General features: G+C 40.0%; 1 protein-coding gene across 6 annotated transcripts in view; it reads left to right on the top strand.

The window, feature by feature from the left end:
- Window positions 1–1,246: 1,246 nt before the first annotated feature.
- Window positions 1,247–27,373, top strand: part of ZDHHC14 (zinc finger DHHC-type palmitoyltransferase 14) — a 108,194-nt gene continuing 82,067 nt past the window's right edge. For 2 of the 6 annotated variants that reach the window (XM_040551224.1, XM_040551222.1), the window contains exon 1: window positions 1,247–2,179. In XM_040551224.1, the coding sequence (XP_040407158.1) occupies window positions 1,929–2,179 (251 nt within the window). In that variant the 5' untranslated portion in view covers window positions 1,247–1,928. Of the gene's footprint in view, window positions 2,180–2,388; window positions 2,408–27,373 lie in introns of those variants that run through there. The other 4 variants (XM_040551223.1, XM_040551221.1, XM_040551225.1 and 1 more) reach the window with 3 other exon arrangements.

Raw genomic sequence — 27,373 nt, 5'->3', positions numbered from 1 at the left:
AAATAAATAAATAAAATAAATAAAAAAGGGGATGCCATTGCATTTTCACAAGAGATGCTATCATGAGCTGGTTTTGCATCCTGCTGCCTGCTTACCACAGGATTACTCCTTTAAACCTTACAGAGTGAGACACCCCTCCATACTTTTCCTATGTGGCATGAACATTTCCAAAATGATTCTTGCATATCAATAATTGGGGTGGCAGACCCACCAGGAGAGTGTCTGCCAGGTCAGTCTGTACTATTTGGTTACCAAAGTTATGAATTTTCACTAAGGAAAGGGGAGTATCCAGTGCTGGTCAGCCTGTTCCAAAGTTCCTTTGTTATCAGTCATTCTTTACGGATAAAGAATTAGTTTATTGCATTAAAGGGATAAATATCTGCAAAATTAGAAGTGGAATTATGAAAGCAGAAATCGCTGCCCACACACAGGAGTTCAGCTGCGCCCTCACACCGTTTACTTTTCGGTGTCTCCCCTAGGACAGCACTCAACCACGTGGGGCTGTAATAGAGCCTAATTTACTTGGACATTTGATGGGCACGCTTTGTGGTTGTTGGGACTGCTGCGGACGTGCCCCAGGGCAGGGCAGGGCTGCCCCGACCCGAGGGAATTTGGGTACGGGCGCAGCCACCTCAGCCCCACCGCGGAGCCACCTCAGCTCCCCAACCGCTCAGCCGGGCTCCGCCCCGCCCCCCGCCGCCAGCAGGGCTCGCGGGGCACGCTGGGACTTGTAGTCCATTCCTCCGCCCTCCCCTCCTCCGGGGCCGCTCGGCGGAGGGGGGCAGCCAAACTACAGCTCCCAGCGGGCGGAGGGAGGGTGGTCCCGCTCGGCCGGGCCGCGCGGGCGGGGCCTCTCCGCGCCGAGCGCTCCCCCGCACACCTCGCCCGCCTGCGGCCGGGGCTGACGGGAGGCTCCGCGTGCCCGTGCGTGCGCGCGCGGGGGCGGCTGGTTGCGAGGGGGGCGGTGAGGGCAGAGCAGTTGGGCGGGCGGGCGGGCCGTCGGACGGGGGGGGCTCCGCCCGCCGCTCCGCTTCACCGATGAAGAGGCGGCTGGCGGCGGGGGATAAGCCCGGGTAGAGGGCGGGGAGGATGGTAAGGGGCCGGCGGGGTCCCGGCGCAGCTCTCCCGGCGGCGGCGCCCTCCGCCCCTCTCCCGCTCCGCCCTCGCTTCGAGGAGCCGCGCCGCGGGGGGAGGCGGGGGCTCGGGCAGCCGGCGCCGCCCGGGGCGCGGGGCGTGAGGCGGGGACGCGGCGGGGCGGGGGGATGAGGAGCCGGCGGGCAGCCGCCGCCTGCCGGGCCCCGGCCCGGCCCCGGCCCGCCGCCCTGCCCTGAGGCGGATCGCGGCCGGCCGTGCCGCGGCGGTCTGTGAAGGATCGGGGGCTCCGCGGGGCTCCCCGGGGAGCGGTCGCCGTGCGGCGGCCGAGGAGGGTTTTGGTCGCCAGGCGCCGCCGCGGATGGTGGAGCCGCTCCCGCACCGTGCCTCGGCCAGCCTGCGGACCGCGGGGACGTCTGCCTCTCGGGGTGTGTGTGTGGGGAGGAAGAAGAAACCTTCCCGCTCGAAAATAAACTCGGAGAAAAAAAAAAAGACTTTTTTTTTTTTTTTCTGACAGCCTAACTGCTTTATATATCTTTTTATTTTTCTCTCGTTTTGCGATACGTCCCTTTAAAAAAAGGATTGTCCTGCGTGGTGGTTTTGTAACGGGTGGAGCAAGGACGGAGCCCTCTCAAACACTGCTGACATGACAGCTGTGGTGTCTGAAGAGTTAACCGGGGTCTGCGTGGTGCACCTACCGCTGGCCTGGTAGCAGGCTCTTCCTTTTTAACTGGGGCTGGTGGAGAGGGTTACCTTGGTCAGAAGAAGCTTTGCACTCTATATATATATTGTACCTGCTGTTTGGTGGGGTTCTCCCCACATTTTACTTTCTCTTGATGACTCCTGGAGGTGGCAGTGGGCCCATGAAAGACTGCGAATACAGTCAGATCAGCACGCACAGCTCTTCGTCTCCCATGGAGTCTCCCCATAAGAAAAAGAAAACAGCTCCCAAGAGAAAATGGGAGGTTTTTCCTGGAAGGAACAAATTCTTCTGCAATGGGAGGATCATGATGGCTCGACAGACTGGAGTCTTCTACCTGACTCTCGTTCTCATCCTGGTCACCAGTGGACTCTTCTTTGCATTTGAGTAAGTGACGTTAAAGTCTTCATGTCTTCGCGCTCTTCCTGTAGCTATTTACTTGCTGACTGAAAGCAACATAAACATACTTATCCAGATGTCATAGGGGGTGCTGGCTGAAATCAGCTACCGTCGGTTTATGTAATTGAGAATGTGTTGTGGTAAGGTGCTGAGGGGCATGCAGTCCTGTTTTCGTTACTGTGCTCTGTGGAAAACTCAGCTCTGAGGATGAAGGCGGTACGGCTTTTATACTGCAGATTTCCAGCTCTTGTTCTTGTTGCAAGAGGAGCGTAAAACAACAGGTTTGGGACGGTCAGGAAATGAGGTAGCTGTTTGTCCGTCAGTAACTCTGATTAGAATCAAAACTGGCAGGTGCAAAAATACTGACCTTTTGTCACAGAACCGAGTGCGAGGAAAGCAGTGTCTTTTGTTAGTTCATAAATCAGGCTTTTTTCCCCATCTTTTCCTTCTTGAAGTCATTTAATAGCTTGTGGATAAGAATTCCAGGTTAGTTAAATAAAAGGCAGAGCTATACCATTTTGTATGTACCTAGCTTTTCACCACTAGGTAACAGCATTACTTTGTTTGTGATGGTAACTTGTTGTGCGTGAGGTGGGTCTTATTGTAAGCAATGTTTGTCTTAGAGTTTCAGATTTATTTTTTAAGCAGGTTTCTGGCATCCTCATAGGGCCTTTTTCTCTGTTGCTGTGAGTCTTCAGGAATCTTTTTCATCTCTATCAAGTGAAGACACAGTGGCAGCAAATCTAAAGTACTGATTTTTTTTTCCAATTATATTGGAGCGGCTAAATTAATTATGCATGCCAATAATTAGGTACTTGATATGGAAAATGCAGTTCACCTTTTATTTAGTTATTTAAAGCACTGAGTTACAATGGTGCTCAGACTGCTAAAATACTTGCTATAGGAACTACTGAGTTCTTTTTAAAGATATCGTCCTGCTTCATCTGTTTAAAACTATCCTAGCTTGATTTGTGGTTTGTGGCAGGAAAAAAAAATACAGTTGAACAGCATAGGTTACTACTTGATGCCTTTAAAGAAAGAGATAGTGACATTAGCAAGCTCTGACTTGTGCCAGTTAAATGTAGAAGACAATCTTAACATACTAGTAGCATTTAAGAAGGTAAAAATGCTCAGCAGGTGATCAGAGTCTAAATCTGTGTGACCGGAAAAGGTGTCCGTGAATTCCTCAGGTGAATTGTCTTCAATGGGCTCCGGGTGATGTTAGCGGGGTGATTCATTGTAAATCTTCTGCAGACATTATGAAACTTCTTGAGCATCCTTTGAGTAATTGCAATAGCAGAGTGGATGATGGTGTCCATTTACTGCACGTGTGCTTACTTTTCTGTTTTTAAAGGGGGTATCGAAGGTGTCTGCTGATAGCATTGCATCAGGACTGGCTGCTACTCTGTTCTGGTTGTCGTGATTAGGCCTAATTTTGGAAAGGTTTTCCGTGTGGGCAGACACTCACATCTGTGTGTGGTCTCATCACCTTTGCTAGAGCCTCCAAAGGCAAGTGCTGGACTTCCCATAAACACCAGAATGTAAATGTAGGATCAGAAGTGTAATGTTTTATAGTCGTGGTTGTAAAACTTATTTGCCAAACCACCATTTACGGCTTATTTACGAGTTTTAACACTTTGATCCTTCAGAGAGAAATATTCTCTGCAGTTGCATGATTCAGAACTGCTAGAGCAGGATGAGCCGCTAGCTCTTCGTCACCTGATTTCATTACCACTGTGAGTTATGTGCTCTTTGAGACTCGAATGCTCCAACTGGTATTGTGTCTTTGAGCTTATCTGCAGTGTAACTGTATGCGATGGACCATGTTTGGGGTCAAGTTAGAGCATTTTGATACAAAACTGGTACTTTTTCTAACCAAAAATCTTGAAGCAAGGAGAAATCTTTGGCTTTAAATAACTGTATGAGCAAAGCATGTGTACTGCTTGAGTCATTCTTGTATCACTTGCACTCTTCTTTTAAGGAAATTAAAAATAGAGGGCAGCAATGATATTTAATTTTTACAATAATGATAAGGTAGGTTTGGTGTTTAAAAAGCACTTATGCTGGAATTATTGTGTATCCTCTGAAGGCAAAATCAAACGAAAAAACCTACACCAAATCCCTCAAACTTTGAGACTGGGAATGGCGTTCAGCATGTTTGCAGTGTTTGAACTACAAAAGCTTGGTAAGGTTATAAAGGGAAGAGGGTACTCTCCTTGCTTAAGAAGTGTTATTCTGAAGCAGTTTCTCATTGTATCACTTGTTAGTGGTCTGAAGTTGCTATTTATTGATCAGCTGAGAAGGTCTTGAGTTGTTAGAATGTCTCTTCTGTTATTTAACTGATTTGGTTAGGAAACTGCTCCTCAACCAGCCGTTTACAGGATGTGATAGCAAAGTGCCTCAGTCCTTTGTGTACACGTGGGCCCAAGTAATTTTTAAATGGATGTATTCCTTGTGTATCTGAACTGTAAGGTGAAGCTCTCAGTGAAGAGGAAGATATCGTGTATGTTCTTGCAATTGTTCTTCGCTACAGTTGGAAGAAAGGACTTTGTCCACTTGGGTTTTGGAAACGGGAAAATAGGTGCTAACATTCCAAGTCATTCCCCAGTTGCAGACAGTGAAGAGGGGGACTAGGAAAGAGATGAACCTGACAGCTGATTCCTGAGAGTCGTGCAAACAAACACTTGTCCTGTATCCTTTTGGCTTCATTTGTTCCTCTAACGTCATCTCTTCCTGTACCTCTTATTTTGCTCTGACACCCATTCATCCAGAGCTATTTCATGTGCTTTCAACTCATCTCCAGGGTAGAAATGCATTTCACTGAATCAACAAATTGTAGCTCTCCGAAAGCAAACGCATCTTGACCTGCATAGCTTTTGACTTTGAATCATGCCTTTGTAATCTTCATGTTTCTTCATATTTATGCTTCTGTGCTTTTTCCTGCCTACTTTTTTTTTCCACTTCCTGCTTTCTGCTGTTTTTATTCCTTTCTCTCTGTTGGTGTTTTTCTCCCCAGGTACATCACTAGGTACGTCTCCCGAGGTACATCGCTACTTCTTCCTTTTGACATTTCGCTATTCTTTTTCATTTGCAAAGAGGTAAAAGAGATTTTGCTTTAAAAACCAAACACCACCAACAAAAAAAAACAACAAACAATACCTTAAGCTTCCAAGCAGTTGCAATCTAATTGCTGCATCTTCCCCTGCTTCTGAAGGAAGAAAATGCAAATAAGCAGTTTTATTTCTGTAACCTGTCTATTAAATATAACATGATGTATTGCAAGTGCTTGGGGGACCCAACAGAGATGTTGTGCTTGAGGTACTCTTAAAAATTACGTCTATTTCAAAATGCTCAGGACTAAGCACCACAATTCACTTCAATCTGTCTTTAAAATTTGGGTATATTACTTTATCTTGGAAATACAGTTCCTGACTCTAACCTTATGATGTTTTCCTTTTTCTTTCTTGCAAATTTGGCTCAATGATGGACTTTGCTTTGCCTTGCCCCATTATACAGAGACACAGTTTTCTTAAAAATAACTATTCAGTGCTCATGTTTAAGTATCTGCATGACAAGTTTGGAAAACAAATTCCTTTCCCCAGAGCAGAGATAGCATCAGTAACTGAAGGGCAGATATTACTGCTGTGCCTAGTCCATTCAACCACTGTATTTGCTTTTATGTAAAGCCCTTTATTGGTGCAATAAAGACAGGCAAAATTAAGGCAGTTCATACTTACTGCTTTTATTCAGCTAGGTATGCATTCTCAAAAGAGAAGAGAACCCTTCATGCTTAGGGTCATTTGGGCTACTGTAGGTTACAGAAAAGCAACAAGGAGGCTGGATGGCATATTTAACACAGGAAGATGTGTAAAACAGGCATCTTGTTAAATGGCAGGTCTCGTACGGATGCAGAAGCTTCACTAGTTTGGAGGTGTGGTGGGTGGGCTGCGAGCTCTGCTGCTGTGAGCTGCCCCTGGCTGCCAGCACAGCTCCTTCTTGGAGCCTGCACAGAAGGAAACGTGTCTGCGCCGGAGCTGCTTTGGTTCAGGCTTCCAATGAAAGGTGGATGTGAGTAAGGATGCTGACAGAATAGAACTGGCTCGGGCACAGTCAGGTTTTCTTCTGTCAGCTCTGTTGCAGGGTCAGTAACTCGGAGAAGGTTGGAGCAGATGGCTGGATGCCGGCAGGGCTGAAGCAGTGCAGCTCTTTTCTCTGTAAATGTGAGTCACAGCACTATCACTTCTGATATAATTTGACGCTTGCACTGATTCAACCGACTGGAGAGTTTTGTCTGAGCTAGTTAAAACGTGATTTTGGTGGGCATCTGTGTAATTGCACTGTTTTCCCAAAGGTAGATGTTGGAAAATTATTTAAACTGAGATTGTGCCTGCGCATATGTGTGTACAAAGCATTGCTTCCTATCTGCTCTTATGGTTGCTGGCAACCTCTTCCATCCCTCCTACTTTGGAAACCAGTGTGACTGGAGGACATTCGTGAGTCACGCTTTCTGATGCGATGTAGGTGGTTCAATATTGAGCTCCTATAGCACACGCGACGGTAAAGTGGTGCAACTTGCTGCTCACTGTGACGAGCCTCTGTGTGTAAACACCGATGTTAGCAAGCTGAGTGTTTTCACCGTGGCATCAACAGGCATCTTCATCTCGTGGCTTGTGCTTTGTGCTCTTACGAGATGTGGATTTTTAGTGTGAGGCTGTGTTCCAAGTAGGTGGCATGTGCTCCATCTAGTAACCTCCTTCGTCTTTCTTCCTCTGCTTTTAAGATGAGTACCTTAAGGACGTGGTCATTTTAGGATGTAAGTAAACTGTGCGTTGCTTAGAAGGAAGTGCTACCGGTTCTGACTTCAGCTGTTAAAGGCTACTGTAAGCTTGCAGGACGCTTCCTGCTGAAGATGTCAAGATGGCCTTTAAAATAAAACTTACAACATGGAAACTAAAATGAGTGTTCAACGGAGAACTGCATCCTATATAGGATGCAGTTCCTATGCAGGAACTATACAGAAGGCTACTTAGTAGTGCTTAATGGCATAGGCAAAAGCAATGATGAATAGGCATTTTTCCCCCCAGTATTTTTTGTTCAAAGAAGTGTAATTAAAATGAAAACAGAGCGATATTTCAATTTTTCATTTTGCCATGTTAGTGAAAAAGACATGGAATGCAATAAGCCTAGTCTTTTGGGTTTACTTTTTGAACATAGTTTACATAGATCTACCAAGTGATATAGCAAATTCATAATGCATTCTGAGCAGGTGTTGTTTATTCTTTGCACTTAATTTACCCTGAAAATATTAACTGTCAGAATCAAATATCTTTCAGGGGCAAAGTCTACTTAATACTGTTTTCCTTGACAGGTGATTTTCCTTTTCTTGATCACAAAAAGCTTGCTTGCTTCATATGTTGTAAGTTTTTCAAGGTTCTGTGAGAAGACGTCACCCATAGTTTCTGTCTGGCCAAAAGGGAGCAGTTTTGTTTCAGCCTGTTTCGAAGTAGCACTTCACTGAGCAGGTAAGCTTGTTTAAGCTTTTAAACCAGCTTTGAATGAATTATATGATACAAAATTAAATCCTTTTAACCTGGAAATATACCAATAGCATTTGATATTAGGCCATGCACTGCTGTGTTTCAAGGCTGGGTCTTTTTTATCTGGAAATGGATAATTATTAATTCTTCATTTTTTTCCCAGAGTGAAATTCTATGAGGATAACAGAAGGATAACCTCTCTTATTTTTGGAACTCATGCATTCTCTGGTTCCTCTGAAACTGCAGAGGCATTTTATGGTTTTGTAACACTTTAACTCCTTTTCCAAAAGACAGTGAAATGTTAAGCAGCTTTTTATTATTATTACATTTTTTGATGGCCTTGTATTACTCCATAGAGAAATCATCTTTTAATTTGCTCCTTTCTCACTTAGTGTTCTACTTACATTTCAGATTCAGCTTCTCCACTTTTTTCCCCCCTTTTCTTTGTGGGGGTGGAGGGACATGAAAAAAGAGAATATAGCTGTGCGTGGGAAGTCATGTTGGCTCCTCAGCTACCATGTCCTCTCAGGACCTCGAGGAACTTACTGTATGGCTTTTGATCGTTGATGCATGTGTATCTGTGGAGTGAAACATGAAGGTCTGTGGTCTCCTTTGCTTGATGTCTCTCTTTCTTCAAAAGGAAGAGTGAAAATTACACAGCAGTCTGGTGGGGGACAGTTGGCTGCTTTTGTTGTCGCTCAGCGTGGTTGCTGTAGGTAGGTGTAAATTCTCATCTTTGATTCATGATACCCATTTCAGAGTGAGAAACAGGTCATTTCAAAAGTTTGGTTGGTCTTCTTACCTTTATGTCTTCAAATATCCATTGCTTGTGCGTAATACTTCTGTACATCTTCAGCCTCCAAACTGTGAGATTAGATGTGTAATTTTGTGGAAGTTGTTTGACTAAAAATCTACTTCAATTCATCACTCAGAACTTGGAGGCTTATATCCACGTAATCTGTATAGTGTGTCTGTTTTGTTTTGGATTTCTCTGAGTAGGTACTGCTGCTCCTTTATGTTAACAAGTGGGTAGTGAGTGTGTCTTCTAGAGACTGGTATGGGGAGAATCATGTTAGATTTACATTACCAGAAAAAATAATTCCTATTACTGTTTCTTGGAAGGCTAGCATTCCCATGTGACCTGATCTGGGACTCCTCTCATGTCCGCCCCTCGGTAATTTTCATACTTTGAAGAAAAGTTGTTTATTTTTTTTTCAAATGTTTTCTTTTTTTTTTTTAAGTCAGCTTCTCAGGGACCATATTACATTTTTAGCTTCATGTAAAGTGTTCCTTTTACTCATTTTTAAATTTGGGTTCATAGTGGGAAAAATACCTGTGTTGTTACATGATTTATTTTCTGTAATAGCTGTGTTGCATTACTGTTTTGTAAATGGCATTTCATACAAAATATAAAGTACATGGATGATGAGCTGGTCTTTGGATGATTGAGAAGTTGTCATCCTTTAGAATGAAAAGATAAATTATTAGTCTGTGTAGGACTTGAACAAAAGTAGTCTTTTCACTCTATTTTTGGGCAGAAAAATATTTTGTTAAAAATGTCTAGACTCATAGATTCAGTAGGAACTGATACACTGAAATTTGAACTGGACATTTTAAAACATAAATTCATTTTTAACGGCTAAGCTATACCTTTTAGGTAGTTAAAACAACATCAAAACAAAGCCTTTTATACTGTCTTTCTAATGGAAAGGGGCTCTATTCTAGTGCGGATTTAAACTGTTAGTCTGAGCATTCAAATGTGAACTAAGTAATGAGAAATTGAAGGTGATTGCAGAAGAAGAGAAAGCTGTGAGAATATTTTTAACTTTCTAAGCTGCGTGGTTGTTTCAAGATAGCCTAGTCAAAAAAAAAAAAAAAACAATCTTGAAGTACCGGGACATTAATGATAAAAATACTAAGAAGCTTAAACTGTTCTATCAACACTATCTAGGAAATTTTTGTTATCCTGACTGGTGATTTGTATAGTGAAGTGAAGCTGCAGTAGCTGATGATCACTAAAGTTCAAGGCTTCCAACAAAGGTTTGTGTATAATGCTGCTGCTCATCTTTCTTTCGGTGAAAAAGGGGAAAAATTCCCTGAAGTCAGCTGGAAACACCAAAATTTATTAAACTCTATATAATTATAGCATTTTTTTTTTCAGAACTTAATACAAAAACTGGAAAGCGGTTAAACTGTTTACAAACCAAAGAAACAGACCGAAATCAAGATAAAGTCAGTGTGTAATAGCTGAAAAACAAAATTGTCTTTGTTTTTCTCACATAGTGGAAATATTAAATGTTACTAACATTAAAAACTTAGAGGACCTCTTAGGCCGAATTATCAGAAGGAAAGCTGAAGCATTTTGGAGTTTCAGTTTTGTTTTAGACACCCTCTTCCTTACTCAGTTGTACATCTTCGTGCTGGAAGAGGCTTTGATGCACCCAGAGCTCCTGTTTGTGCTGCTGGCACGAGGCGAGGGATGCTCTGTGCCTGAGAAGCCTGACCGTGGGATTTCAGCTGTGTGCCTCGCTGGGTATCTCGCCCAATTTCATTCCGGCACTTTAACTGCTTGGTTGGCAGTGGGCTGCAGCTCTATATGATTATTTGGCTTTTGGTCCGTGATTGCTTCCTTTTCATTAGTGTCTGCAGGGTTTATTCACATTATTGTGGGATGGTGGCTAATGAGGTCTTACCTAATGAGCTTGGCTAATGAGATCACAGCTGTTTTTGTTTTGTTTTTCCACTCCTGCCCTCCCCTTAAGGTGGTTACTGCAGTGAATGCTGGCATAATGCATTTATTGTGGTGAATGCGCGGTAGCTCTGCTCTTTTAATGAAAATAGTTGCAGTAGATTCAGTATAATATGGAGAATTAAATTGAAAACTGAGAACCTGAACTCAGAAGTTAAGAAATGCAAAATCTGCAGTTTGGGAATTTCTTGTTACAGTTTAAATGTAAGATAACTGTTATATTGTTTGTATTGAGTGAATGTATGAAATTATATGCTTGTTATACATATCAATACATCTTGGTTCCTAGGAAATTAAGAGTAGGGAACAGATATACTAGAATTTTATTATTTTGATATAATCACTCAATATATTACTAGGAGTTACAGATGTAGGTTAAATGCCACTGGCAAGGGGCTGAAATTTTTTTGTTTTCCGATTGAAAAAGGAATAGAAATGAGACACTAAACAAAACTTTTGTTACTGATAGCAATAAATTTTGTGTACCCTCCCCACTGAGACGCCTGGATGTCAGGGAACAGCAGTCCTGCTTGTGTGTGTCCAGTACACTTGTCAGATACCCCACTGGTTATGAATGCCGTGTTTGAGGGAAGAAGCAAGCGTAAGACCAGCCCGTATTTAAATTTCAGTGGTGTGCTTGCGGTATGGTGTAGGTTTTCATGGCATAGCTATCTATGCAGATGTTCCTTAGTAAACGCTGTCTTATTGGTAAAAAGGGCTTTCTAGCGTTGTAATAGAATGTGGAAGAGTTATATTTTTTCCTCAGGTGGAGCTATGCAAAATAGTTAAAAGCAAGAAGAAGAGTAAAAGCTGGAGTAGTATCAATTTCTCTTGCATCAGTATTATTATTCTGCGATAAACTTTCTTCACATGTACATGGTTTATTCAGGGCTGCCACTCATAATGCTTCTATATGGGGACAAAATACAACTTTTAAGATACTTTTAGCATCGGACAAGATCTGAACTCTCTCCAGGGCTGGGCAGGCACTGAGTGGGGAAACAAAGTAAACTTGGATCATTGCTCTGAGTAGACTGGTGCATAAAACATGTTGTATGGTATGCTATAAAGATTGGAGTGTGCAGTGTAAAAAGCGTATTCACTTCTGGTTTGCCTCGCTGGATTACCTTGGGGAAGAGAAAACTCAGAGGGATATTAAAGTGTGTAAGTACCTGACTGCGGGAGGGGAAGTTAAAATAACAAAAACAAAACAAAATGGAACAACTGACTGTTCTCAGTGGTGTCCAAGGACGAGACAAGAGGTAATGAACACAAAATGAAGTAACATTTAAACATGAGAAAAAGGGGGTTTGTTGTTGTTTGTTTTTGTTTTGTTTGCCCAGAGAGCACAGGTTGCCTAGAGAGGCTGTGGAGGTGCTGAAACCTGACCAGCTACAGACCTGAGCAGCCTCATCTAGCTGCTCCCGCTTTGAGCGGAGGGGTTGGAGTAAATGATAGCCAGAGGTCCCTTCCTGCCTCAGCCGTTCTGTATTTTCTGTAGTAATTCTGACAACTTCTTCCCGTAAGACAGTAAAAGGTATATGTAGGGAGGTAATTTTAATCTCATTTTAGTTCCTAAGAACTAAGAACTTATTACATGCATATTTCACGAGAACTTAGTTCAGCATCATCTAGTCTTAGGATTTGAACTTTAAGCCTCACTCCAATAAAATTTAAAACCTTAGAAGTGAAATAGTCATAGTTCTTCTTTCTACCCCCTCCTTTCTTACCTTTGAATATAGCTTTCTCAGTTCAAAGCACATTTTCCAAGAATTCTGGTGTGTTTTTTTTTCCTGCTTTCTTTGACTTATCTACCATTCCTCATCAGGTTTTGTCTTCTGCTATCCATCTGGCTTATGCTGAATTGTATTGGTGTCTTATCAAGTAAACAGCAGCAGCAATTTTAAATAAAATCAATTTCACTCTTGTCCCTGAATGCAATTGTTGCAACAGTATGTTGTGTTCATCAGTTTGTCCGTATCTCACTTAAATTTTGTGAACTTTTCTTTCCTTCCATCTAACTTCCCTAGCCACTTATTTGCTTTTAATAGCCTAATAGCGCTGTTGCTGTGGAAGAGGTAGGGAGGGAGTAAAGGTGAAGGCGAAAGACTTGTTTTTTTCCCTTTGTCCTGTTGGAAGCAATGAACACGTGCTTCTTCTTCCCATGAGTATTTGTCATTTATATTGCATTTGCCTATATCATTGTGCAGCTGTGTAAAGTCATGGGGTCTTTCTCTCAATGCTTGAGCCAGTTCATAAAGTTGTTCACATTCTGCAGGTTCAGCTTCCTCCTCCAGCCTGCTGCTGGATGTTTCCAGCTTCAGACTGACCCAATTCTGTAACACAACACAGGCAATAGCCGATGCAATTCTTCCTGCATCCCTGCCCATGTAGTCTCTCAGTTCCCCACAGCCAGACTGTGGAGCCAATGTATTGCATTGCTTCAATAAGAAAGCCCATGGAAAAAGCTGCATGAGCACTTCTTCACCTGCTTTTGTGTGAAAGCAGCTGAGTTAGCTCAAAATATATGCTAAGCTGAATCAGGAAAAGAGTATTCCCATAATCCTTGCCATTTCTGCCACGCTTCAGATGAGACAGCAAGTGACCTGGGGAAATTGCCTGTTTCTTCAGTTTCATTCAGCTGTGTAGTTGGGTGGTTTTTGTGTTCTTGGTTTGATTGGTATCGTTAATGTTGAAAGTTTAACCTTAGGAGGATGGAGGAAGAATCGTAAAGCAGTTAATGGAAAATGGAACGGTCTGCATGAGAGAGACAGTTGGAGTGGATGTCTCTATTCACAGTGCAATAAAAGAATTGGCCTTTAAAATGATTTTGTTAAATAAGACACCTAAAACTAATCAGAGCAGAAGGAATCGTCTATAGAGCAGGAGACGGGCAAAAAGCTGCGGACTGAAATCTGACAGAGATGAATCTAATTCAATATAAGACCTTGAGAGGATAATCATTCTTCTTTTACAAGGCATGAAGCTCAGAAGGCTCTCTTTTCTTTAGCCTGGGCTGGGGAGGCTAAGAAGAGTTTCAACCGCTGCTGTGAGTGTTCGCCTTTAAAGTAAAAGATGTTTTTGCTCTGATGTAAGGAACCCCAGCCCCTTTTAAGAACAGCCTACCCTGTGCGTTGGTTTTTAATGCCAGTTGCTGGAAGCTGGAACCTAGCTTCCAATACTTGAGTACATCAAAATATGCGTGCTGGGAGTGGAAAGGCATTTCAGAGGAAAGCGTATAAAAATTGGGCGGGATAAAATATTTTGCTTTTTTTCCTCAGCTCGCACTTGAGGAGTTTGGGAAACAGGCATTTGGCTGTGAACGAGGAAAAACAAAACAGCCTGATATGAGGAAGGCAGCTGACATGCTTGGATCCCAGTAAGTGAGACTGTAGTGCGCCAACATCTAGCTTGATTGGAAGATAAACATGCCCTTCCCAATACGCATACCTTTCTGTTATTGCAGCCTAGAAAACTTTAACCAACAGTTCAGGTTGCTAAATGATAGTCTGGAGGTGCGATATTACCTAATACTTGACTGTTCTTGGCAAAAGTATGTTTATTTTCTCTTCTGAAACATTTTTTTTAAACAGTTGTTGGCACTAGACGTAGTTACAGCAAAGAAATGTTGTCTGTGGAAGGAGAACATGGGTTCGTAACTTCTCAGCTCTATACAAAGAGATTAATTGAGGCAACATCTGTTGCAAAGGTAACTCACTGTTGAAATAAGCTTTTAATTTCAGCTTTATTGCAAGTATTTTTTGACTGCAAAATAAAGGTCAAAGACTTAAGGAGCATGGAAACTTGCCACTGAAGTTGATCTTGCCAGATAAGAGTTATGCTATGCTTCCAGAATGAGTGCGTCTCTAAGCCAGCTCTTCTTGCCTTCCTATCTTGAAAGATAAAAAGAGTGACACTGACAATTTCAGAAGATTTTTCAACGCCTGCAGAAGTTTGAAGGAAAAAAAAATAAGTAGTGGGGTGGAGCTGACACATCTGTAGTATTTGGTTTTGAAAATTAATTTCACTCACTTCAGAGACAGTTATATGTCCATGTTTGGTTAGTACCTATAAATAAGCTAATAATAACTTCTGATATACGTAGTGGATTTTTCAGTTATTGCTAATGTGTCCAGCACATTGTATGTTGAACCACACAGCAAGATACTTAAGCTACATTGCACGCTGCAATGTTAATGTATGTTCTATGCTACCAACATATCTCTTGGTAGAGGGTAAAAATGAAAAATAAACATGGCGATAATAGACTTGTGAATAGAAAGGAAGGTGTGACCATAAACTATTACTGAGGCATTAATCAGAATCAAATATATTAATGCAGGTATGGGAAAACAAAATGCTTCTAAAAGAAAGCCTGAATATGACCTCCCCAGTAAATACTCATTGCAGTGTAGGAAGTACCACGCAGTATTAAAATTCAGCAGTAAAGGAGTATAGGCTGACAGTTCATCAGATTAAGTGAAAGATTTTCCCTTACAGTTTAGGTACAGTTCCAAAACGTTCTTATTGATATTTTTTAATGAGTAATATGCAAATACTTCCCAGTTGTAAAAATTGTGTTAAACTATCTAATACATACTGTATACATAAGATACATTACATATTAAAGTAAATGGCACAATAACTATTCAAGGGAAAAACCCAGCCAAATAAAAGGACATAACAAATGTGAATAGTAAATTTGTCCTGTTATCAGATCTCTGAATTGTGGAAAGGTGGACATTCTAAAGGCATGAGGTTACGGAAAGGGAATTATTTCAAGGCAGAAATGCCAGATTGTACTTGGCCTCTAAACGTGTGCTCTATGTGCAGAAAGCAGTTTTCGTGTGTAAGACTTCTTTGCAGTCCAAGCCCTGTAGGATTGTTTTAGCACATGGAAATTGAGAGTGTGGCTGAAGTGTTTTCATTGTTACTAAGCTGAAACATGAGGAGTTGATTAAAATAGACACAGCCTTAAAGTTTAGAACTTGTATTATTATTTTCCAGTACTGCTAACTGTCTGGATGGGGAGATAAACATATTTGATGGGGATCCTGCCAAGAAAAGGTTAGACAGGTGCTTCTAATTCATGTTCGCTGTGGGTTATGTGTATTACATATGAGTGCTGAAATGGCCCACGAAGATGCACTGGCAGTCCTAGTTTATCAGCACTGAATTGAGAACTCTGGGAGTGGCAGTGTGATGCATAGGTCTTCATTATTTTTTTCTTTTTGGAGTTTGGTTATTTATGTATGTGTGTATATGCATATGCATATATATCAAGAGTAGGTCAGAAAAGGCAGCTGTTAAGGACAGTAATACCAGTAGTGCTGTAGAGTTTCAAAATTTTTTGTGGGTGTTTTTCAGTCCTGAAATATTTTTCTTACTGTTCCTCATTTATCTTGTGCTAATCTCTTCTGACAGTGAAGCTCCGTGGCTCTGGCCAAAGATGTCCTCATGAGGGACAGACCTAGAAGGCAGGCTTGTAGGTTGCATTACAGATGAGACAGTGGATTATTCTGCATCTTTGTTATACGTAGGCGGGAGTCTGCAAAACTTTGTCTTTCACTGTTAATTCAGAATGCTTTTTCTGACCTTGTGCACCCCAAGGCACAGCAGTGCATGCGCCTTCTGCGCACCTTGCCAGGTGGAATGCGTCTGTGTTCATTCTCAAGGTAGTATAAAAGCATAGACGCAAAATAAATATGTTTTGAGTAATTCGGCTGGCTTCTCGCAGTTTGCACAGTGAAGAACAAAAGCGGTATAGTTATTTGTTTAGAACAATAGGCAAGTTTGATTTCAAGCTACCTGGCGTTTTCTGTTGGAAAATCCACTATTAGGTTAGCTAGAGGTTAGTAAAGTTATTAAAGGTGTGGCTGAAATCAAAGTGCAAAACCATGACATGGAGGATGAAAAAATCAACCTAAATGGTTAAGTCATTTTTATGAATGAAATAATGAACGTTAGTGTGTTTATTGGCAGATGACAGAGGGGTCTGTCTTGTATTTTATTCTTAAACTGATGCACATTTCTTTTGAAGGCACCTTGTTGCTGTCATATGTAATGGTTCTAAATTTATTTTCAGTTTGTAAGACGACTCCACCTTCTGATAGCACTGTTGGCTGAAATGGAGTAAAGTTCATTCGCCAGCGCAGGAAACAGAGGAGGTCAGCTTGGTTCTCCAGTGACAGCACTGGCCTAGTATGTGTGAGATTTTCCTCAGCTGTGTTAATCAAAAGGTACAACAACTAGTTTATACTAAACAGCTGGCAGGAGTGAGTAGCAAAGCAACTTTTGCTTTGCTGTTTGTTGTTATTATTACATTATTATACTATGGTTTGGTGTTTTGTTTTGTTTTTGCAATAGGATTGGCACTGGCTGCTTCCTTAGCTAGTTGTCAGGGCTCCCTGCCATCTGGGGTTTATTTTTCTTGCACAAAGCCTGGGAAAAATGATGAACCTTGCTCTGAAGGTCACGATGTCCAGGCTTCTTTCTGACCAGTGGGAGTGAATGTGTTTCAGAACTACTGACCTTTCGTGTACAATGTTGTGCCACTGCCTGCCCTCACTTAAAGCAAGGACCCTCAGGACACTGAGGAGGTTTCAGCAGCTGTAAAAAATGAAAGAGGAGCATACCCTAAGGTAGCTGAATGCAGCCTTCTGTTGTGCTGGCAGGTTCCACTGGAATCTTTCTTTAAGCAAAAATATTATCCAGAAGCAAACCTTTTTCTCTATTTGAAAACAGAGTTTTAAAGGGACTGTCTATTTCTTAGGGTGAAATATCAATGAAATTTAAGCACTATTTGTGACTTAATTTGAAATGGGAGGTTAGCTTCTGGGAAAGCTTGAATTTAATCACCTGCGTATCTTTAGATCTCTGCTTATGTTTGTGAACAGAACTATGTCACCACGTTAATAAGGTGTACCTGTAGACTGGAATTTGACACAAGGTTGAATCTTTCCAAAGAAGAAAAGGACCACTGAAAATGCAGCCCCAATTTTATATATATATATATATATATATATATATATATATATATAAAAATTATATATATAATTTATATGTGTGTGTATATATATATATATATATAATATATATATAAAATATATATATATTATATATATATATATAAAAATTTTTTTTTGGTTGGGGAAGAACATAATGCGTCCTTTCCTGAGAAGTGTCTGAAATGCAGTGTTCTAGAAATGTGGTTTTGTAGCACAGTTCATGCTACATTTTGAAGGTCAACTTCAAGGTCTTGTTTATTGCAGCCAAAAATATCTTTTGGAATGCACTGTGTTTTAAGATGTTATCTTCCCAATTTTTCTGTTTCTTCAGGCTCTTTTCACATGCTCAAGCTTTAAATTGTTCTTCAGAAACTCTGTTTTCAGTTTGTACTCTGCTAGCTGGGCCAGCCTAGTCAAATGAAACTCCTCAAAATAGTACATTTCTCCTTGCAGCATTGCTTGGTTAGATTCAGGATAGCAGTTCAACAAATCATCTTTGCTCTGTTTTGTTCAAAACAACAATAAAGACGTGGTCTAAAGAGAAATCTGTTGGAGACAAGTGGACTTCTCTTTTGGTGTTGCTGAACTATGACTGATAAGGCACTAAGAACCCATGCAGAGACCAGATTATGTCGAGTTATCCTTTTCAGACTGGAGTGCAATTCTCTTAAACTACTGGACTGAAATCTTAACATACTTGAAACAATTCACAGGCAATGCTTACAATGTGTACTAAAAAAGTTAAATGCTGTCAGTGTCAGTGGAAATTGTTACTGTAGATCAGAACTGGTGTGTACTTAATTGCGTGAACACGTGCTTGTTTCTGTTGCTTTTACAGGAGAATTGTCTCATCCCTTGTAGTCCTTGTGCTTGGGGTGATGTGCAGCTGCTAGGTAATGAAGGATGCTGTCTTCCCTTGGGTACTGCTTCTCTTCAGTAGATGATAAATTATTTTGTTAAACTGAGAAATGCCTTGAATTTTTTAATTTCAATTTTCTGAACCTCTTCCCTTCTATTTTTCTTAAAATTAGAGAACCTACCAGGTTCTCTAAAGAAACAAACTGGCAGCTTCTTTGTCATGAGAATTTCTTCCTTCTCATCCCCTTCACTCCTCCCACACCCCATGTACTTCAAAAAGCCATGGCTTTTGAAAGTCAGGATTTCTTTTAGAGAGGACTATGCTGAGAGAGTTATGGTGCTTGCCTTTGGATATGCAGAAGGATGATGATAAATACTTCAACACATTGCTCGGGATGTGGCAGGAAGCTCTGACTTTGAGTTGCAACAGGAGGTATTCAGGTTAGAGGTTAGTAGATGTTAGGGGAAAAAACCCTTTCCAAGCGTAAGGATGGGTAAGGACTGAAATAAATTTCCTGGGGAGATTGTGGAGTTGTCATCATTAGAAGTTTTCACAAAGCAGGCTAGATGAAGCTTCATCTGAGGTTGTTCCCATACAGCTGATCTTTCCTTGGAGAAAGGTAGCTTCCAAAGGTCACTGCGTTGCTATTACTCAGGAATATATCTATAAAACAGTAGAAGGGTATTAGCTGAAACTCTTCTTTTTCATGTCTTTATTAATAATGCAGTAGTTTTAGGGGTGGGGAGAGGAAAGCATCTGTACTGTGTATTGAGTAGAATGTAATTTGTCGATTCATGCATTCGTGGTTCATGTGTTATGACTGTTACCACGTACAGGCAATGTCAGAAAGAACTTGTTAACTTCTGAAGGAAAGGGGAGGACTATTGGTGACTCATTAAATAGTTATAAAATGAACCTAAAATCTAGAGTTTGGGGTTGTCAACAACTATTCATGTGGGAATAAATCAATCTATAAATATTCACTGATGTCTTAGGAAAGGTAATTAATGGAGAATGACATGAAAAATTTAGTAGGTTACAAAAGTGACCAGATGGTGTTTTCCAGTCCTGCTGCATACAGTAGAAAAATCTAATTTTATTATAAAGCATGTACTCTTCTGTTTTCATATTAATCAACTAGTTAAACATTTTTTATTAGTTGGAAAAATCATGCTCCACTAGTAAACATACAGTTGTCTTACTGCCTAGTAAGACAATACACCTATCCATCTTCTGTGAAGCCTGAGGACTCTTTAGAAACAAGTGGTACTAGACTTCTGGGCATCACTTTTCTTGGAGAAAGATGTCACCTGTGATGTATATCTATTCTTAATACAGAAGAATTGGACCCCTCCATTCCCTCCTTCAAGAAAAATGGCAGATGGGAACAGCTTGCTGATGCCTGCAGGGACTTTGGTGTGTAGGGGTAGATTGGACCAAGTAATCAGAGTAGTGTTTAGTTCCTGCCTACCTGATTTTTCAGATAGCTCAGGCATAGTATCTAGTAAACCCTGGAGTTACTGTCTGTCTGCTTTCCAGCTTTCTTGACATATAGCAGGGAAAAGGCAGCCATTTTAGAATTGTAGAATGATTAAGGTTGGAAAAGAAAAAGACTTCCAAGATCCCCTTGATCCAACCATCCCCTTACTACCAATGTCACCCACTAAACCATGTCCCTAAGCACCACATCCAACCATTCCTTAAACACCTCCAGGGACGGTGATGCCACCACCTCCCTGGGCAACCCATCCCAATGCCTGACCGCTCTTTCTGAGAAGAAATGTCTCCTAATCTCCAACCTGAACCTCCCCTGGCGCAACTTGAGGCCATTCCCTATTGTCCTAATGGCCTGAAAAGGGATTCTTCTGCCACAAAAGAGATTCATAGAGTCGCCTTATTAGAAACGGTGTGATCTGGCATCTTAAATATATTGAACTAAAATCAAGGATGGGACATGAAACCTGAAAAACTTGCAAAGCACTTATGTGGCTCATGTGATACACTGAGCTCTAAATATCTGAATTTTTAAAGTAAAATATGTATTATCCAGTGAGTTTCAGTAGCACTTGTGAGAGGGAGTTTAAAAATGAATAGTGTGAAACCATGAATTCTTGTTTTGACCTACATAAAGTAGTCATGGAATCCACTCTTCTGATCACTGTTCCCAGTACTGAGCATATGAATTGCAATGAACCATTTCTTAGTTTTTTTTTTAACATGTCTAAGCAGGTTTACCTGTCTGACGTTAACATTGGAATGAGAATGAATAATGGAAACCTTAATTTAACAAGGCGACTTTGAGTTAGAGGAAGACAAGCAATGAAAGCACTGGCAAACAAATGGCCGGAACAGTCCTGAATTGACTGGGAGGACAGTAGACTGATCCACAGTGGCAAGCATAAGAGCGCTTGCTATTCTCTTAGACTCTTGAAGTATTTTGGGGACAAGCTGTCAGGGTTTTTACAGGAAATAACCTCTTAAATTGCTGTTGGGGCAATTTGGGAGCGAGAGGACACTTTTGGATTGAGTGGTATGGCTGTAATTATTATACATAATTTTTGTATTCTAATAATTAATTTGGACATTTAAGCAGCCACTTCTGGATCTCTTGTTTTGTGCATCTTTGGGATCTCATGTTTTTCCTGTGTAGTTAAGTGTTTGCGTTCAGTATTTCAAATTTACAGTAAAAAAACACTGGCTATCAGGATATTTAGATTTCAAAAAAAAAATTAAGTGTTTGTGAATGTTAAGTATGCTTAAAAGAAGACCTCTGAAGTGGATTTATCATCTTTAATACTTCATTTGCATTGAAAGAAAATTATGTAGTAATCTTTATTTTATGGAGATATTCTGAAGTATATAACTTCAGATGAGCTGATGGTTGGCCAGATGATCTTGATGTCTTTTCCAACCTTTATGATTCTATGAAAACTTTCTACATTAAAAAGATCTTGATCTCTCAGCACCTTCAAACCAGTAGGCAGTTGTTTGTAAAAACCTATTTTCTTATATTCTGTTTTCTGTTGATGCAAGATTTAAATAGCCATAATGAATCTGGCATGTGATTTAGAGCAGTTATTATGGTACACTTCAAGTCTGCTTTATTAACTGTGTTTTCACGCTGCCTTATTTTAACTTCAGTCCATGTTCTAGGAATGTATAATGTGATTAGTAAAATTCTTTGGAAAATCTTCTGTGTCATTTCATAGTGACAGAATTATGTCTTCATTATTTTAGATCAGAAATGTAGTCACCAGAGTGGTTATTTTATCTTCCTTGTTTGACAGCCCTTGGGTTTTATGTGTGAGATTTACCAACCGTGCATAGTTTGATTCTGGAGGGTGAGTAGCTCTAGGCTATTTTGGAAACTAGCACAGTTAGTTTCCAAATCTCCTTTGATCGTCATTAAGTGTTTTCTAAAACAGTAAAAAATAATAATAAAAAATAACTCTGTGTCATTGCTATATCCTTGTAAAAGAGAAAGTATAGCATCTCTTGTATGTTTGCCAGTTTCATTCCCACTGAAAGATGCAAAATATTTCTTTGAGCATTGTAGATTTTTGCAAAAAAAGAGAAAGATTAACTCCTTTGGTCTAGGACAGAGGGTTATGAAACTAACAATGTGGTGGTTATTTTTTTTATAAACTAACATTTAAATCTCAAGTTGTTGGTTAGGTTTACAATCGATAATTGCTGTCATATTCAAGGCAGAAACATGGACATTTTGATGAGCAAGTTCATGCTGTCTGTTCTTGCCTTCTTTTGAAATCCTGCAAGGATCCTTTCTTTAACTTTAATGGCTTTGCATTATACAGCTTTTTGTATGTTGCCAAAGATTTTTCTTTTGATGTAAAAGTTCTTTCTGATATTCATCTGTGATATAGTCCTCTCTGAATATCTGTATCTGAGGGAGCTGGGCTTGTTTAGCTTGGAGAAAAGGAGGCTCAGGGGAGACTTTATCACACTTAACAACTACCTTAAAGGAAGCTATAGTGAGGTGGGGATTGGTTTCTTCTCCCAAGCACTGTGATAAGACAAGAGGAAATGGTCTCAAGTTGCCCCAGGGGAGGTTTAGGTTGGATATTAGGCTAAACTTCTTCACTGTAAGTTTTGTGAAGCATTGGAGCAGGCTGCCCAGGGAAGTGGTTGGGTCACCGTCCCTGGAGGTCTTCGTAGTGCTTAGTGACATGGTTTAATGGTGGACTTGGCGGTGCTAGGTTAAAGGTTGGACCAGATGATCTTAGATCCAACCTAAATGATTCTATGATTACTTTGTGGTTGGTCTTTGAGGAGATCTCCTACTTTGCATCTTGGCTGGTTGAGCAAGGATGTTGTTTAAATAGATCTGGGTCTTCCTTTATAGCAGATAATGAGGATCATATCAAATAAGCTCTAAAATCTCTCTTGCATGTGTCCTAGTGTCTTACATCCTCACCAGTGGAGGGATAGGTTGGCTTCTCATGATTGATTTTATTTATTTTTGGATGCAAACTATTTAGGATATAAGCAGCACACATGGAATTATTCTATTTCTAGCATGTCTCTTGTTCAAGATTTCCAAGAAGAGGCCACTGAAACAAAAGAACAATTTTCACAGCTGCATTGTTTACCTTGTCCTGTCAGCAGCTTTTGAAGTCACAATCCATGCTGTTTTTGATTTTTATTTTTGGGTAAGATAACCTAAAGACAAAATACAGAGAAGAAAAAAAAGGTGAGGGGAAAAAACGGTACACAAACAATTCCCTTCAAAACCTCAACAGAACAACCAAGGTACTTTAGAGTCAGAACTAGAAGTAAATGGTCACGGAAGGCAGAATAACAAAGCCCACTGCTGTCCTTGTGGTGACAGTAATTCAGATACATCTGTCTGTGCAGATGGCTGGTTAGGCACTTCTGGTGCCTAACCTGATGTCTCAGCCTCGTTCTCTGAGATTTTCTTGTGGATATCCAACCGTCAACTCAGGCTTAGCATGAGTCAGAGAAAGCACCATTTACCTCCTTTCCCCACTTCCTCTTCGATCACTAGGAGCTGTAAACCTACTTCCTACAGATTTCTGGTTTGTTGGCATTGAGTGATGGTCACTGTAAATCGGATGCCACAAATGCAGTTCTCCAATTTGCATTTTCTCATGTGTGATGGCAGTAACAGCAGGAGGGTTTGGTCTTGCATATAGGCAGAGAGAAGCACTCTGCTTGAGCGCTTTGTTCACGTAGCCCCTAGCTGTCTTGCTATTTGCACAGCAGTTTACTTTTGGTGGCCTGCCAGAAGCCTACTGGGATTTAGTCATCTATAGATGAAGAAGGGTTTGTAAAATGCCTGCTGCAAACTCATGGGAAGGTGTACAGGAAATATCTTTACAGAAGACATGCTATATATTTGTAGAAGTGTTTATAGGTGATAGTGCTTTTGACTGTATGGATATAACGTCTACGTTTGGACGTGAAAGAAAACTCATTTTTTGGCTATTTTATTTGACTGCCATCTGCAGAACCTGACCTCTGGTTGCAGATTCTTGTGCAGTCCTGTCTGCAGTTAATCTGTAGTGTGTAGTCAGGACTGAAGGACATGACAGCAAGACTAATTAAATATCAAGAAGTGGATAAAGCAATCTTGTGGAGCAGTTGTAATATTTTTCATTTTTGGTAAACAGTGATTTTCAGCACTGCTTTTCAGAGAGCCTCAGTGTGAAGAGTCCTGACCCATGGGTTCTTCTGAGTACTATAATTATCAAAATCCGCTCTTGGATGGTTGCTTATGTGAAAAAACCAACACTTTTCTTTGTTACAGTCAGCAGAGGTGTGAATAACTCCTGCCAAAATAGAAATTAGTCCAATTTATTTTGGGGGACATGTCAGTCATTTCTAGAGAGTAAGAGATGAGTGTCCTGCTTTGGCACAGTCTTTTATTTCAGACGTTTAGCCTTGTCAACAAAATTGATTCCTCACTCCTTACAGTGCAAGACGTTACCTTAAATTAAACTTCATAGAAATACAGCAAAAAATGTAATTGTATTTCCAAAGTTTCACAATAATCAGAATCACATTAGGTTTTTACAATATGTAAATATTATAAATATATATGATATATCATATCAAATATAAATCAAATCAAAATCGAAACTATCAAAAAAATCAAATATAAATGATTATATTTAATCTTTTTTTTTACTTATTGACAGGACTTTCATTACTCATAATACATATGCTCCAAAGAAATATTTCTTCTAATAAGTTTTGGTTTTTCATGGTTTTTTTGTTTTTTTTTTTTTTTTTAAGCAAAGATGATAACTTTTGTCTTTGGCCTATTGGAAGGAATAATGTTAATTATGTAACATATATACACTAAGTGGAGCATTAACAGCAATATAAATGGAGTTATTTGTAGAAGAGATTAGATAAAGTCTTATTAGGGAATGGTCTACGTCGATTATAATTGCTTCCAGAGTTCATTTAATACAAATACTGGAAACATTTTACCATATAAACAGATGTTTGCTTACATAAGTTTCCTTTTTCATAAATATCATGTCTAACTAGATCGTGTCTAGAATGGTAACATTAAAACAAATGTGATGGTGCCCTTTCATTTTTTGTAAATATGCAACTTAAATGGGAAGTATGATGTAGTTTGATTTTAAACTCAGACTTAAATATTCATACAATTTTGGGATAAGTTTTTGTGCCCTGTCTTCTTTATTGACAGCTGACTGGAGATACAATTTAACAATGTTTCTGTGAAAGCAGTGTTGATTGTTCAGATAGCAAGCTATTCGTTACGTTTTTATATGTTTTTAATATGTTTAATATGTTAATGTTTTTAATATGTTATGTTTTTCTTTCAGTTTTGTTAACAAGAAAGGTGCATGGCAGGATAAACCAAACAATATTTGAAAGTCTTGCAGTAGCCAGAGAAAAATCATAGATATATTGTAATGATATTGCTGGAAAAATAAAAATTGAAGGATTTTTTTATAGCAATTGACAGCATTTCCTGTTTTCTCCCTTTTGAGATTAAAACAAAACACCTAGACAAACCAGGACCTATTTTTTATTTTTTCATCGTCCCTACACTTTGTCTAATAGGTATGTCTATGTTCTGTAACATAGATGTGTCTGTGATTGTATAATACTTTATACAGTCTGTGATTGTATAATACTTTACTGTTGAACTGCACCAACAAACTTAACATGTTTTTGTAATTAGTACTTGTGACTTCTAGCTTAAGTGTGAAAGCAATGTTTTGAACGTGATGGCAGTGCCATACCCAGGCATGTGCTTCCCCTAAGGAAATTTCCTAAGGAATGATGTAGATACCAGAGTTGAATAATCCTCTAATAAGATCATCTGCTTTTTATTATTAAAACGTGCAGATGGAAACATATGATTATTATTGAGAATTACAGTACAGTTGTGACTTTGGTTCTGTTTCCCTCATTGCTTATAGAAAACAGCATTGCAAAATTTGGATTGACTACTGAAGACCTAAACGTGTTGTTTAAGCAGGTTATATTTCTAACCCTTTGGTGCTCTTGTGTTGTAGGGGAAATAAATTTTAGAAAACTAGGATTTGCATATGGGAAACAGTTAATCTGTCAAGAAGACAGTGAAGCAAATGGGACTTAACTTTTCTACAGATCCTGAGTTAGGTTCTAGACCCAAGAGAAAACATTTCTTGGAGCATTTTGAGTCATTTTTGTAAAACAAGTGGGTCTTCATATGGGGGAAATAGTGAAGGGTTGGTGCTTTTGTTCTTTTTTTTTGACTCCTCATCTACAAATCCTTTCAGAACAACTCCACCTTCTCTCCGTGAAAATGCCATGCCCTGGGTTCTCTAGAGAATCCTCAGATACGATACCTGCCACCAGTGGCCTTGTATCCTTGTTCCCACAGTATCTCCTGTACAAAAGATAACCGGGCAGCAGCTGTTGCTTTGGTGGACTGCTAATTTGTTTGTCTTCTCTACCTTTTAATTTTCGTTAGAGCAAACAAGCTTTTAGATATCCTTCACTCCTTTATACATCGTCAAAATCAGATGGCAGGTTTGTCCTGGTCTTTTGGAAGTTATAGAAAAAAGCTGGAAGAGAAAGAGTAGGTGGATAGCATGGTCCTTAGAAAAGCTGAGATGAAAATAGTTTAATTTTGTTTCAGTTCTTCACCTTCCTTGTGTGGTGGAAATAGCCACCAGAGGATTTTGAATGATTTTTGTATAGACACACACATTGTACCAGATGTTTCCAAATGAGGTGAAAATACACGAGTAAAATTTACTGCAAAACTAATGTGCTGTTGCATATTTTCCTTTTAAATGGAGGCAGATAATTAGCTGGAAGCTTTAAAAAGGATTTTTGAAAAACAGAAAGCCCAAATATCATGCTCCTTCTTTTATGACTGTTGTCTCAGCCTGAGTGGAAAGAGGATGTGTGCTAAGTAGCAGATCTGCAGACTATAAACAAAGAAATGTAATCCAAGTGAAAGATTGATACTGGTTTCAATAGTGTGTTTTTTTTCCTTGTGAAAATGATACGCCAAATACAATGGTTTGGGGTTCTTCTTTGTGTCTTTGTTCCCAAAATCATGTATTTTGTTTCAGTAGCAAAATAATTACTGAGATGCTTTGAGGTGGCAGATTAAAATCTCAGCTTTAGGCCACATGTAATAGTTAGTCTGCCTCCTTCTCAGAAAAATGTATGTATGCTTTTGGATGTTGCTAAATTAACCTAAAATGTATGCATGAGAACTCAGTAATTGCACATCCTGCCCAGCCAAGGAATTCTGTGACTGTTACGACGACTGGATTGGTGACCTGAGACAGGAACTACTGTAGATGTCTGCCACAGGGTGTTTTCTTAGAATTTAGTTACCTGCTTTTTTCTTTCCTTTTTTATAGGAGTTGTGCAGAGACAGGCGATCCTTTGCAGTTTATGCTTTCATGTGTGTTTGACTGAAGCACTTAATCTCCCAACTGCCACATTTTTGGTTTAACAGGGAACCTCAAGAGTGCTCTGAACTTACCAGTTAAATAAAATTTT

This window comes from Cygnus olor, chromosome 3 (assembly GCF_009769625.2).
Source record: "Cygnus olor isolate bCygOlo1 chromosome 3, bCygOlo1.pri.v2, whole genome shotgun sequence".
NCBI lineage: Eukaryota > Metazoa > Chordata > Aves > Anseriformes > Anatidae > Cygnus > Cygnus olor.
This window is presented reverse-complemented; position numbering and strand designations above follow the sequence as displayed.